General features: G+C 54.7%; 1 protein-coding gene across 1 annotated transcript in view; it reads right to left on the minus strand.

The window, feature by feature from the left end:
* The window catches only part of LOC106593115 (fascin), a 29,591-nt gene that overhangs the window by 13,383 nt on the left and 1,208 nt on the right, over positions 1–15,000 (minus strand). Inside the window, exons 2-4 of the mRNA XM_045713411.1 lie at positions 7,524–7,583; positions 5,887–5,937; positions 5,371–5,776 (exon numbers count right to left, since the gene is read on the minus strand). Coding sequence (XP_045569367.1) covers positions 5,371–5,776; positions 5,887–5,937; positions 7,524–7,583 — 517 coding nt within the window. The remainder of the gene's footprint in view (positions 1–5,370; positions 5,777–5,886; positions 5,938–7,523; positions 7,584–15,000) is intronic.

Below are 15,000 nucleotides of genomic sequence, written 5' to 3' on the forward strand. Positions count from 1 at the left end.
GAGAGGGTTGGTTGTCTATTGTAACAGGGTAGACAGGACAGATCTGAGGGGGTTTTAGAGAGGGTTGGTTGTCTCTTGTAACGGGGTAGACAGGACAGGAAGTACTATCCTCTGGAATGTTCCACGAGGAAAACACACCAGCTACTTTTCATACTTTACATCCACTATAGACTTTACATTTAGTGAAAGGTTTTCATAGAGCTACTTTACATCCACTATAGACTTTACATTTAGTGAAAGGTTTTCATAGAGCTACTTTACATCCACTATAGACTTTACATTTAGTGAAAGGTTTTCATAGAGCTACTTTACATCCACTATAGACTTTACATTTAGTGAAAGGTTTTCATAGAGCTACTTTACATCCACTATAGACTTTACATTTAGTGAAAGGTTCGCTTCTGATGAAAACCATTTGGGAATTTTCAGAGGCGCAAGAGGGGGGACTAGAATAGGGAAATCGCTATCCAGGAAGTAGGATAGAGTTTATTCCTGGTAACTAAAGTCGCAATCACAAAGATGGTATGACAAGAGATCATTTATGTAATTATCTACTGCTTCTTTAGCCTGACCCCCAACACCACCACCGACAGGGGGCCGCCAGCCCAGGGGTCTACCCACCGACGGGGGCCGCCGGCCCGGGGGTCTACCCACCGACGGGGGCCGCCGGCCCGGGGGTCTACCCACCGACGGGGGCCGCCAGCCCGGGGGTCTACCCACCGACGGGGGCCGCCAGCCTACCCACTGATTGTCCCCACACACACAATGCCGTGACCTAGTGAGAGGCCAGTCAGTGTATTTGGTCCACCAGTCTCTCTAGCGTTGACAGCCACAACATACCGTTGTTCTGTTTCTCCTTCTCAGCAGCAGACTAAATGATCGATAATATCAAAAACGCCACTCTGAAGTCATAAAAACACAGCTCCCACAATCTGTTTTAGGTCCTCTGGGTGCAGAGACAGTCCGACTGCAGTCCCTCCATCTCCTGACCTTTAAACCCTGCCGACACAGGATCATACTGCTGCCAGGGGGTTACTAGGAGACTATGTGGGTGTGTGTGTGTGTGTGTGTGTGTGTATGATCTCTGGTCGCTCGTCTTTTCAGTTCGCTGCAGCCAGCGACTAAAACACACTCAACACAACAGGCTGGGTTGAACAGGACAGCAGCTGGGATACATGGGGAGCCAGATCAGTCTGTGTTCTGCACACACACACACACCTACTGATTCTTACAGCAGCTAGAGCCAGCCAGCCAGCCAACACCAGCCCACTCCCTAGCCAGAACCCTGCCCCGCTGTAATCAGGAGACTCACACAGGAGAGAGAGACCAGACGAGAGAGCTGATGCAATCGTCATCACACTGCCCTGTCCCCATCTGGACAAGAGGAACAACCATGTAAGAATGCTGTTCACCGACTACAGCATTCAGCATTTAACACCATAGTACCCTCAAAAACCCATCATTAAGCTCAGAGCTCTGGGTCTGAACCCTGCCCTTGGCCCCAAAGAACCTCAAACTTTTACAGATGCACAAATCGAGAGCATCCTGACGGGCTGTATCACCGCCTGGTACGGCAGCTGCCCCGCCCGCAACCACAGGGCTCTCCAGAGGGTAGTGAGGTCTGCACAACGCATCACCGGGGGCAGACTTCCTGTCCTCCAGGACACCTACACCACCAGATTTCACAGGAAGGCCAAAAATATCATCAAGGACATCAACCACCCGAGCCACTGCCTGTTCACCCCGCTATCATCCAGAAGGCGAGGTCAGTACAGGTGCATCAAAGCTGGGACCGAGAGACTGAAAAACAGCTTCTATCTCAAGGTCATCAGACTTAAATAGCTGGCCTCCACCCGGTACCCTGCCCTTAGCCACTGTTACTAGCCAGCTATCACCCAGTACCCTGCCCTTAGCCACTGTTACTAGCCAGCTATCACCCAGTACCCTGCCCTTAGCCACTGTTACTAGCCAGCTATCACCCAGTACCCTGCCCTTAGCCACTGTTACTAGCCAGCTATCACCCAGTACCCTGCCCTTAGCCACTGTTACTAGCCAGCTATCACCCAGTACCCTGCCCTTAGCCACTGTTACTAGCCAGCTATCACCCAGTACCCTGCCCTTAGCCACTGTTACTAGCCAGCTATCACCCAGTACCCTGCCCTTAGCCACTGTTACTAGCCACATCCACCCGGTACCCTGCCACTTAGCCACTGTTACTAGCCAGCTATCACCCAGTACCCTGCCCTTAGCCACTGTTACTAGCCAGCTATCACCCAGTACCCTGACCTTAGCCACTGTTTAGCCAGCTATCACCCAGTACCCTGCCCTTAGCCACTGTTACTAGCCAGCTATCACCCAGTAGCCCTGAACTTAGCCACTGTTACTAGCCAGCTATCACCCGGTACCCTGCCCTTAGCCACTGTTACTAGCCAGCTATCACCCAGTACCCTGCCCTGAACTTAGCCACTGTTACTAGCCAGCTATCACCCGGTACCCTGCCCTGAACTTAACCACTGTTACTAGCCAGCTATCACCCAGTACCCTGCCCTTAACCACTGTTACTAGCCAGCTATCACCCAGTACCCTGAACTTAACCACTGTTATCACCCAGTACCCTGCCCTTAGCCACTGTTACTAGCCAGCTATCACCCAGTACCCTGCCCTGAACTTAGCCACTGTCACTAGCCAGCTATCACCCAGTACCCTGAACTTAGCCACTGTTACTAGCCTCCACCCGGTACCCTGCCCTTAGCCACTGTCACTAGCCAGCTATCACCCGGTACCCTGCCCTTGGCCACTGTTACTTGCCAGCTATCACCCAGTACCCTGCCCTTAGCCACTGTTACTTGCCAGCTATCACCCAGTACCCTGCCCTTAGCCACTGTTACTAGCCAGCTATCACCCAGTACCCTGCCCTTAGCCACTGTTACTAGCCAGCTATCACCCAGTACCATGCCCTTAGCCACTGTTACTAGCCAGCTATCACCCAGTACCCTGCCCTTAGCCACTGTTACTAGCCAGCTATCACCCAGTACCCTGCCCTTAGCCACTGTTACTAGCCAGCTATCACCCAGTACCCTGCCCTTAGCCACTGTTACTAGCCAGCTATCACCCAGTACCCTGCCCTTAGCCACTGTTACTAGCCAGCTATCACCCGGTACCCTGCCCTGAACTTAGCCACTGTTACTAGCCAGCTATCACCCAGTACCCTGCCCTTAACCACTGTTACTAGCCAGCTATCACCCAGTACCCTGCCCTGCCCTTAGCCACTGTTACTAGCCAGCTATCACCCGGTTACTCTACCCTGCACCTTGTGTCACGTAGAGAGAGCAAAGGGTTGAGGGAAATAGGGATTGTTTTTACCTAAACAAATTAGGGATTTTGGTAACATAACTTTTTCCAGTCAGAAATTGCTGTGATTGTTACAGCTTCGGCAACACTGACAGAGAGACAGACAGACAGAGACAGACAGAGACAGACAGACAGACAGACAGAGACAGACAGACAGAGACAGACAGACAGACAGACAGAGACAGACAGACCGGGTCCCAGTCACAGGGAAGAGAGAGAGAACGGGTGCTAGTCAGTCATGCGTTTGTTGTGTATTTTTAGCACAGCACAGACCCAGAACAATCAAATGAACTGTGGTTAAGACTCCCTCTAGTCATTTGTGTGTCTTAATTATTTAATCAAACAGTGTGCTTAAAGTATCAGACAGTGTATAGATTAAAAACACGTAGTCTGCCTCTGCCTCTGCCTCTGCCTCTGCCTCTGCCTCTGCCTCTGCCTCTGCCTCTGCCTCTGCCTCTGCCTCTGCCTCTGCGCTCCTAAACCCTCTGCCTGTTTGGGATCCATGAAGAAGACAAGAGCTTTTTCCACAGACTCACGGACAGTCCTGTAGCACAACGACACGTGTTGTGGTCACGACCAGACAGCGTCCAGGTCTCATCTCTGGATCACACACAGTCCAGTGTGTTGCAGTCCCTCCCTTGGCATAAATCCAGACAAACGCCTGCACTGTAGCTGCCACACAAGAGGAGTCTCTCTCTCTCCCCCCCTCCCCTCCCACCCAGCCCGGCCCTAAGACAGTGTGTGTGTGTGTCTGTGTGTGGAGAGAGTGTGGGAGGCATCATCAGTAAACTACTGCAGGGATCACTGGGGCAGAATAGCTACAGAATAACACACAAACACGACAGGCAGGCAGGGTGTCAGAGCTGTTTCTCAGCCAGACACAAAATGGAGCCTCTCCTCTCTCTCAGGCTCTCGCCATCCCTCCCCCTCCCTCTCTCTCGCCATCCCTCCCTCTCTCGCCCCATCTCTCCATCTCCCGCCCCCCCATCTCTCGCCCCCCTCTCCATCTTGCAGACCTTCTCCTTTCTCTATATGATAAATAGAACATGAGTTGTGTCTCTGGTCCAGGAGGAGGAGGAGGAGGAAAGGAGCTGAGGAAAGAGGAAGAGAAGCTGCTGGGTGTCTGCAGTGCACAGTTCAGAGAACTGACTGATTAAACACTCGCTGCGAGACACAGAGACACACAGAGACACACAGAGACACACAGAGACACACAGAGACACACAGAGACACACAGAGACACACAGAGACACACAGAGACACACAGAGACACACAGAGACACACAGAGACACACAGAGACACACAGAGACACACAGAGAGTTAAGAACATACAGATATAGAATACCGCTGTGACCTTATATCATAGGAATAGAATAATCACAACATTATTCTATTCCCTATGAGATACTATCGCAACAGCGCTCTAACAACGTTCTGGGTCCACGTGGGTTAAGACAGAACCAGAACGAAGAGGTCCACCCTCCGTCTTTACAACTTTACCGCCAGGTCTATGAGCAGAATGTTCCCTGGCCTTCCATTACGTTCTGGGTTACCGCCAGGTCTACGAGCAGAAGGTTGTGATGGTCCTACCTCACCTGGTGGGGTTCTAGTCCTGTTCTAGAAGGTTGTGATGGTCCTACCTCGCCTGGTGGGGTTCTAGTCCTGTTCTAGAAGGTTGTGATGGTCCTACCTCACCTGGTTAGATTCTAGTCCTGTTCTAGAAGGTTGCGATGGTCCTACCTCGCCTGGTGGGGTTCTAGTCCTGTTCTAGAAGGTTGCGATGGTCCTACCTCGCCTGGTGGGGTTCTAGTCCTGTTCTAGAAGGTTGTGATGGTCCTACCTCGCCTGGTTAGCTTCTAGTCCTGTTCTAGAAGGTTGCGATGGTCCTACCCTGCCTGGTGGGGTTCTAGTCCTGTTCTAGAAGGTTGCGATGGTCCTACCTTGCCTGGTTAGGTTCTAGAAGGTTGTGATGGTCCTACCTTGCCTGGTTAGGTTCTAGAAGGTTGTGATGGTCCTACCTTGCCTGGTGGAGACGTTCCTCTCGTTGCTGGCGGTGAGAACCACCTGAGGGTGACTCTGCTCCAGAGAGAACATCTCATCCTTCCCCACGCGACTAGTCTTCCCGCTCTTCATGGTCCCGCTGGGACCCGACGGAGCCAGGTATCGCCCGGAACAATCCCTGAACGCCACCTTCCCGGAGCGGAACTCCAGCGTGTATCCGGTGGTCTTGTCCGGCGCGGCCTCCAGGCTGCCGTCGTTCTTCAGAAAGCGGTTATCAGACGTCTGCAGGTGGTAACGTTGGTCCAGGAACACCAGGGTGATCAGGGAGTCGACCCCCCACGGGACGTCGCGGTCTATAGAGACCTCGTCCACCTTGGAGGACAGGTGGGCGTAACGCTTCCTGGTCACACTGAAGATGTTCACCTGGACGGGAGAGGTGCAGGGGTCAAGGGGTTGTAGGTGTGTTACCTGAGGGCGCATGGCAATGTGGACGCTTCATTTAGGGGGGGAAGGGGGGGTTGTAGGTGTGTTACCTGAGGATGCATGGCAATGTGGACGCTCCATTTTTCAGCCACTGACGCAGTCTGGGAGAGAGACCAAATATTACAGTCCACACACACACACACACACACGTTACAGTCCACACACACACACACACGTGTTACAGTCCACACACACGTTACAGTCCACACACACGTTACAGTCCACACGTTACAGTCCACACACACACACGTTACAGTCCACACACACACACACGTTACAGTCCACACACACGTTACAGTCCACACACACGTTACAGTCCACACACACACACACACACACGTTACAGTCCCCACACACACACACACACACACACACGTTACAGTCCCCACACACACACACACACACGTTACAGTCCCCACACACACACACACACACGTTACAGTCCACACACACACACACGTTACAGTCCACACACACACACGTTACAGTCCACACACACACGTTACAGTCCACACACACACACACGTTACAGTCCACACACACACACGTTACAGTCCACACACACACACGTTACAGTCCACACACACACACACGTTACAGTCCACACACACGTTACAGTCCACACACACACACACACACACGTTACAGTCCACACACACACACACACACACACACACACACACACACACACACACGTTACAGTCCACACACACGTTACAGTCCACACACACACGTTACAGTCCACACACACACACACACACGTTACAGTCCACACACACACACACACGTTACAGTCCACACACACACACACACACACACACACGTTACAGTCCACACACACGTTACAGTCCACACACACGTTACAGTCCACACACACACACACACACACACACACACACGTTACAGTCCCACACACACACACGTTACAGTCCACACACACACACACACACACACGTTACAGTCCACACACACGTTACAGTCCACACACACGTTACAGTCCACACACACACACACACACGTTACAGTCCACACACACACACGTTACAGTCCACACACACACACGTTACAGTCCACACACACACACGTTACAGTCCACACACACACACACGTTACAGTCCACACACACGTTACAGTCCACACACACGTTACAGTCCACACACACGTTACAGTCCACACAACACACACACACACACGTTACAGTCCACACACGTTACAGTCCACACACACACACACGTTACAGTCCACACACACACACACACGTTACAGTCCACACACACACACGTTACAGTCCACACACACACACGTTACAGTCCACACACACACACGTTACAGTCCACACACACACACGTTACAGTCCACACACACACACACACACACACACGTTACAGTCCACACACACACACGTTACAGTCCACACACACGTTACAGTCCACACACACGTTACAGTCCACACACACGTTACAGTCCACACACACACACACACACGTTACAGTCCACACACACACACACACACACGTTACAGTCCACACACACACACACACACGTTACAGTCCACACACACACACACACACACGTTACAGTCCACACACACACACACGTTACAGTCCACACACACACACGTTACAGTCCACACACACACACGTTATAATGTCCATTCGCTCGTTCAGGAAGTTGAAAACCCACCTACCTGGGCAAAGCAGCTGATCCTGTCCTCTGTGCCTCCCAGGTATCTGCCATGGACCTCCGACTGCAGAGAAACACAATATAATATATATCACACACACTACGTAGCCTTATAACCCTCCTTCTGACAAAACAATACCCTCCACACACACTACGTAGCCTTATAACCCTCCTGACAAAATACCCTCCACACAGACACTACGTAGCCTTATAACCCTCCTTCTGACAAACAATACCCTCCACACACACACTACGTAGCCTTATAACCCTCCTGACAAACAATACCCTCCACACACACTACGTAGCCTTATAACCCTCCTTCTGACAAACAATACCCTCCACACACACTACGTAGCCTTATAACCCTCCTTCTGACAAACAATACCCTCCACACACACTACGTAGCCTTATAACCCTCCTTCTGACAAACAATACCCTCCACACACACACTACGTAGCCTTATAACCCTCCTGACAAACAATACCCTCCACACACACTACGTAGCCTTATAACCCTCCTTCTGACAAAATACCCTCCACAGACACTACGTAGCCTTACAACCCTTATCTTCCATATCAGAGAGAAACACAAGCTGTGTGTCTCCAGTTGCGCCAAACTACATTTCCTCCCCAGTTACACACACACACACACACACACACACACACACACACACACACGTGTTGCCTAAAGAGAGACCGTTACCGTGGTTACTCCATGGTTACCAGTCTCTTCAGAATGTTGAATTAAAACCCCTATTTTTATAAAAAACTTCACCGGTTATACATGTCGTTAGTCCTTTTTTGGCAGAAGGAGGAAGTGGGATTCACAGGGGAAAAAAAGTGTTGATTAACCCACTTTTTTGGTTTTTGTTTTGCGTCGGTCGGTTCTGTTGCACGTGATGTACAACACGTAAACAAATAAAATCAACGTCTTTCGAATGAAGCACATTTCCCCCTCCCATAATCCACTGGAAATGAAGCACATATTCCCCCTCCCATAATCCACTGGAAATGAAGCACATATTCCCCCTCCCATAATCCACTGGAAATGAAGCACATTTCCCCCTCCCATAATCCACTGGAAATGAAGCACATTTCCCCCTCCCATAATCCACTGGAAATGAAGCACATTTCCCCCTCCCATAATCCACTGGAAATGAAGCACATTTCCCCCTCCCATAATCCACTGGAAATGAAGCACATTTCCCCCTCCCATAATCCACTGGAAATGAAGCACATTTCCCCCTCCCATAATCCACTGGAAATGCGTTTGCCATTCGGTTATAAGGCTCTGACACGTCGTGCAAGTGTTTGTCACGTGAGAATTGAAACAAAAAATAATAAAAACTGAAATACAAAAACGAAGTCCAGACCAGCGTTAGTGAGCATTTCTCCTTTACCAAGATAATCCATCCCACCTGACAGGTGTGGCCTATCGAGAAGTTGATTAAACAGCATGATCATTACATAGGTGCACCTTGTGCTAGGGGGACAATAAAAGGCCACTCTAAAATGCGCAGTTTTGTCACACAACAATGCCACAGATGGTCTCAAGTTTTCAGGGAACGTGCAACTGGCATGCTGACTGCAGGAATCTCAACCAGAGCTGTTGCCAGAGAATTTAAATGTTCATTTCTCTACCATAAACCGCCTCCAACTTAGGGCTTATGCCCTCCCAGGCCCACCCAGGCTGCGCACCTGCCCAGTCATGTGATTGACATCCATAGATTCTGGCATTTTCATATATGAACTGTAACAAAGTAAAAATAATATTTTAAATTTAACTCAACATCGGGTCACTGGGCTAAGGTGTTCAAAACACGCTAGATGGCGAATTTGCAAAGGGTGCCACCTATGGACGGCAGGTTAGTGGTTAGAGGGGGGAGGCAGGTAGCCTAGTGGTTAGAGGAGGGGAGGCTGGTTAGTGGTTAGAGTGGAGGGGAGGCAGGTAGCCTAGTGGTTAGAGGAGGCAGGGTAGCCTAGTGGTTAGAGTGGAGGGGCGGCGGGTAGCCTAGTGGTTAGAGTGGAGGGGCGGCGGGTAGCCTAGTGGTTAGAGTGGAGGGGTGGCAGGTAGCCTAGTGGTTAGAGGGGGAGGCAGGTAGCCTAGTGGTTAGGAGGGGGGAGGCAGGTAGCCTAGTGGTTAGAGGAGGGGCGGCTGGTAGCCTAGTGGTTAGAGTGGAGGGAGGCAGGTAGCCTAGTGGTTAGAGGAGGGGAGGCTGGTAGCCTAGTGGTTAGAGGGGAGGCGGGGTAGCCTAGTGGTTAGAGGAGGGGCGGCAGGTAGCCTAGTGGTTAGAGGGAGGGGCGGCAGGTAGCCTAGTGGTTAGAGTGGAGGGGCGGCAGGTAGCCTAGTGGTTAGAGTGGAGGGGCGGCAGGTAGCCTAGTGGTTAGAGTGGAGGGGCGGCGGGTAGCCTAGTGGTTAGAGTGGAGGGGCGGCAGGTAGCCTAGTGGTTAGAGTGGAGGGCGGCGGGTAGCCTAGTGGTTAGAGTGGAGGGGCGGCGGGTAGCCTAGTGGTTAGAGTGGAGGGGCGGCGGGTAGCCTAGTGGTTAGAGTGGAGGGGCGGCGGGTAGCCTAGTGGTTAGAGTGGAGGGGCGGCGGGTAGCCTAGTGGTTAGAGTGGAGGGGCGGCGGGTAGCCTAGTGGTTAGAGTGGAGGGCGGCAGGTAGCCTAGTGGTTAGAGTGGAGGGGCGGCGGGTAGCCTAGTGGTTAGAGTGGAGGGGCGGCGGGTAGCCTAGTGGTTAGAGTGGAGGGGCGGCGGGTAGCCTAGTGGTTAGAGTGGAGGGGCGGCGGGTAGCCTAGTGGTTAGAGTGGAGGGGCGGCGGGTAGCCTAGTGGTTAGAGTGGAGGGGCGGCGGGTAGCCTAGTGGTTAGAGTGGAGGGGCGGCGGGTAGCCTAGTGGTTAGAGTGGAGGGGCGGCGGGTAGCCTAGTGGTTAGAGTGGAGGGGCGGCAGGTAGCCTAGTGGTTAGAGTGGAGGGGCGGCGGGTAGCCTAGTGGTTAGAGTGGAGGGGCGGCGGGTAGCCTAGTGGTTAGAGTGGAGGGGCGGCGGGTAGCCTAGTGGTTAGAGTGGAGGGGCGGCGGGTAGCCTAGTGGTTAGAGTGGAGGGCGGCAGGTAGCCTAGTGGTTAGAGTGGAGGGACGGCGGGTAGCCTAGTGGTTAGAGTGGAGGGGCGGCAGGTAGCCTAGTGGTTAGAGTGGAGGGACGGCGGGTAGCCTAGTGGTTAGAGTGGAGGGGCGGCAGGTAGCCTAGTGGTTAGAGTGGAGGGACGGCAGGTAGCCTAGTGGTTAGAGTGGAGGGACGGCAGGTAGCCTAGTGGTTAGAGTGGAGGGACGGCAGGGTAGCCTAGTGGTTAGAGTGGAGGGGCGGCAGGTAGCCTAGTGGTTAGAGGGGGGCGGCAGGTAGCCTAGTGGTTAGAGTGGAGGGACGGCAGGTAGCCTAGTGGTTAGAGTGGAGGGGCGGCAGGTAGCCTAGTGGTTAGAGTGGAGGGGCGGCAGGTAGCCTAGTGGTTAGAGTGGAGGGACGGCAGGTAGCCTAGTGGTTAGAGTGGAGGGACGGCAGGTAGCCTAGTGGTTAGAGTGGAGGGGCGGCAGGTAGCCTAGTGGTTAGAGTGGAGGGGCGGCAGGTAGCCTAGTGGTTAGAGTGGAGGGACGGCAGGTAGCCTAGTGGTTAGAGTGGAGGGACGGCAGGTAGCCTAGTGGTTAGAGTGGAGGGACGGCAGGTAGCCTAGTGGTTAGAGTGGAGGGGCGGCAGGTAGCCTAGTGGTTAGAGTGGAGGGGCGGCAGGTAGCCTAGTGGTTAGAGTGGAGGGACGGCAGGTAGCCTAGTGGTTAGAGTGGAGGGACGGCAGGTAGCCTAGTGGTTAGAGTGGAGGGGCGGCAGGTAGCCTAGTGGTTAGAGTGGAGGGGCGGCAGGTAGCCTAGTGGTTAGAGTGGAGGGACGGCAGGTAGCCTAGTGGTTAGAGTGGAGGGACGGCAGGTAGCCTAGTGGTTGGGGGGGGTAGCCTAGTGGTTAGAGTGGAGGGGGCGGCGGGTAGCCTAGTGGTTAGAGTGGAGGGCGGCGGGTAGCCTAGTGGTTGGGGGGGGGTAGCCTAGTGGTTAGAGTGGAGGGGCGGCGGGTAGCCTAGTGGTTAGAGTGGAGGGCGGCGGGTAGCCTAGTGGTTAGAGTGGAGGGGCGGCGGGTAGCCTAGTGGTTAGAGTGGAGGGGCGGCAGGTAGCCTAGTGGTTAGAGTGGAGGGGGAGGCAGGTAGCCTAGTGGTTAGAGTGGAGGGACGGCAGGTAGCCTAGTGGTTAGAGTGGAGGGACGGCAGGTAGCCTAGTGGTTAGAGTGGAGGGACGGCAGGTAGCCTAGTGGTTAGAGTGGAGGGACGGCAGGTAGCCTAGTGGTTAGAGTGGAGGGACGGCAGGTAGCCTAGTGGTTAGAGTGGAGGGACGGCAGGTAGCCTAGTGGTTAGAGTGGAGGGGCGGCAGGTAGCCTAGTGGTTAGAGTGGAGGGGCGGCGGGTAGCCTAGTGGTTAGAGTGGAGGGACGGCGGGTAGCCTAGTGGTTAGAGTGGAGGGACGGCGGGTAGCCTAGTGGTTAGAGTGGAGGGACGGCGGGTAGCCTAGTGGTTAGAGTGGAGGGACGGCGGGTAGCCTAGTGGTTAGAGTGGAGGGACGGCGGGTAGCCTAGTGGTTAGAGTGGAGGGGCGGCGGGTAGCCTAGTGGTTAGAGTGGAGGGCGGCGGGTAGCCTAGTGGTTAGAGTGGAGGGGCGGCGGGTAGCCTAGTGGTTAGAGTGGAGGGGCGGCGGGTAGCCTAGTGGTTAGAGTGGAGGGGCGGCGGGTAGCCTAGTGGTTAGAGTGGAGGGGCGGCGGGTAGCCTAGTGGTTAGAGTGGAGGGGCGGCGGGTAGCCTAGTGGTTAGAGTGGAGGGGCGGCGGGTAGCCTAGTGGTTAGAGTGGAGGGGCGGCGGGTAGCCTAGTGGTTAGAGTGGAGGGGCGGCGGGTAGCCTAGTGGTTAGAGTGGAGGGGCGGCGGGTAGCCTAGTGGTTAGAGTGGAGGGCGGCGGGTAGCCTAGTGGTTAGAGTGGAGGGGCGGCGGGTAGCCTAGTGGTTAGAGTGGAGGGGCGGCGGGTAGCCTAGTGGTTAGAGTGGAGGGACGGCGGGTAGCCTAGTGGTTAGAGTGGAGGGCGGCGGGTAGCCTAGTGGTTAGAGTGGAGGGCGGCGGGTAGCCTAGTGGTTAGAGTGGAGGGGCGGCGGGTAGCCTAGTGGTTAGAGTGGAGGGGCGGCGGGTAGCCTAGTGGTTAGAGTGGAGGGACGGCGGGTAGCCTAGTGGTTAGAGTGGAGGGGAGGCGGGTAGCCTAGTGATTAGAGTGGAGGGACGGCAGGTAGCCTAGTGGTTAGAGTGGAGGGGCGGCAGGTAGCCTAGTGGTTAGAGTGGAGGGGCGGCAGGTAGCCTAGTGGTTAGAGTGGAGGGCGGCAGGTAGCCTAGTGGTTAGAGTGGAGGGACGGCAGGTAGCCTAGTGGTTAGAGTGGAGGGACGGCAGGTAGCCTAGTGGTTAGAGTGGAGGGCGGCAGGTAGCCTAGTGGTTAGAGTGGAGGGGCGGCAGGTAGCCTAGTGGTTAGAGTGGAGGGACGGCAGGTAGCCTAGTGGTTGGGGGGGGGTAGCCTAGTGGTTAGAGTGGAGGGCGGCGGGTAGCCTAGTGGTTAGAGTGGAGGGCGGCAGGTAGCCTAGTGGTTAGAGTGGAGGGGGAGGCAGGTAGCCTAGTGGTTAGAGTGGAGGGGGAGGCAGGTAGCCTAGTGGTTAGAGTGGAGGGGGGAGGCAGGTAGCCTAGTGGTTAGAGTGGAGGGGGAGGCAGGTAGCCTAGTGGTTAGAGTGGAGGGGGAGGCAGGTAGCCTAGTGGTTAGAGTGGAGGGACGGCAGGTAGCCTAGTGGTTAGAGTGGAGGGACGGCAGGTAGCCTAGTGGTTAGAGTGGAGGGACGGCAGGTAGCCTAGTGGTTAGAGTGGAGGGACGGCAGGTAGCCTAGTGGTTAGAGTGGAGGGACGGCAGGTAGCCTAGTGGTTAGAGTGGAGGGACGGCAGGTAGCCTAGTGGTTAGAGTGGAGGGGCGGCAGGTAGCCTAGTGGTTAGAGTGGAGGGGCGGCAGGTAGCCTAGTGGTTAGAGTGGAGGGGCGGCAGGTAGCCTAGTGGTTAGAGTGGAGGGACGGCAGGTAGCCTAGTGGTTAGAGTGGAGGGGCAGCAGGTAGCCTAGTGGTTAGAGTGGAGGGACGGCAGGTAGCCTAGTGGTTAGAGTGGAGGGACGGCAGGTAGCCTAGTGGTTAGAGTGGAGGGACGGCAGGTAGCCTAGTGGTTAGAGTGGAGGGGCGGCAGGTAGCCTAGTGGTTAGAGTGGAGGGGCGGCAGGTAGCCTAGTGGTTAGAGTGGAGGGGCGGCAGGTAGCCTAGTGGTTAGAGTGGAGGGGCGGCAGGTAGCCTAGTGGTTAGAGTGGAGGGGCGGCAGGTAGCCTAGTGGTTAGAGTGGAGGGACGGCAGGTAGCCTAGTGGTTAGAGTGGAGGGACGGCAGGTAGCCTAGTGGTTAGAGTGGAGGGACGGCAGGTAGCCTAGTGGTTAGAGTGGAGGGACGGCAGGTAGCCTAGTGGTTAGAGTGGAGGGACGGCAGGTAGCCTAGTGGTTAGAGTGGAGGGACGGCAGGTAGCCTAGTGGTTAGAGTGGAGGGACGGCAGGTAGCCTAGTGGTTAGAGTGGAGGGACGGCAGGTAGCCTAGTGGTTAGAGTGGAGGGACGGCAGGTAGCTTAGTGGTTAGAGTGGGGAGGCAGGTAGAGTAGTGGTTAGATTGGAGGGGCGGCAGGTAGCCTAGTGGTTAGAGTGGAGGGGCGGCAGGTAGTCTAGTGGTTAGAGGGGAGGGACGGCAGGTAGACTAGTGGTTAGAGTGGAGGGACGGCAGGTAGCCTAGTGGTTAGAGTGGAGGGACCGGCAGGTAGCCTAGTGGTTAGAGTGGAGGGACGGCAGGTAGCCTAGTGGTTAGAGTGGAGGGACGGCAGGTAGCCCAGTGGTTAGAGTGGAGGGACGGCAGGTAGCCTAGTGGTTAGAGTGGAGGGACGGCAGGTAGCCTAGTGGTTAGAGTGGGGAGGCAGGTAGAGTAGTGGTTAGAGTGGAGGGGCGGCAGGTAGCCTAGTGGTTAGAGTGGAGGGGCGGCAGGTAGTCTAGTGGTTAGAGCGGAGGGGCTGCAGGTAGCCTAGTGGTTAGAGCGTTGGACTAGTAACTGAAAGGTTGCAAGTTTTTATCCCCGAGCTGACAAGATAAAAATCTGTTGTTCTGTGACACTTGTTCTGTTCCCCTGAACAAGGCAGTTAACCCACCGTTCCCCTGAACAAGGCCGTTAACCCACCGTTCCCCTGAACAAGGCAGTTAACCCACCGTTCCCCTGAACAAGGCAGTTAACCCACCGTTCCCCTGAACAAGGCAGTTAACCCACCGTTCCCCTGAACAAGGCAGTTAACCCACCGTTCCCCTGAACAA

Source organism: Salmo salar, unplaced genomic scaffold (assembly GCF_905237065.1).
Source record: "Salmo salar unplaced genomic scaffold, Ssal_v3.1, whole genome shotgun sequence".
In the NCBI taxonomy this organism is placed as follows: Eukaryota; Metazoa; Chordata; class Actinopteri; order Salmoniformes; family Salmonidae; genus Salmo; species Salmo salar.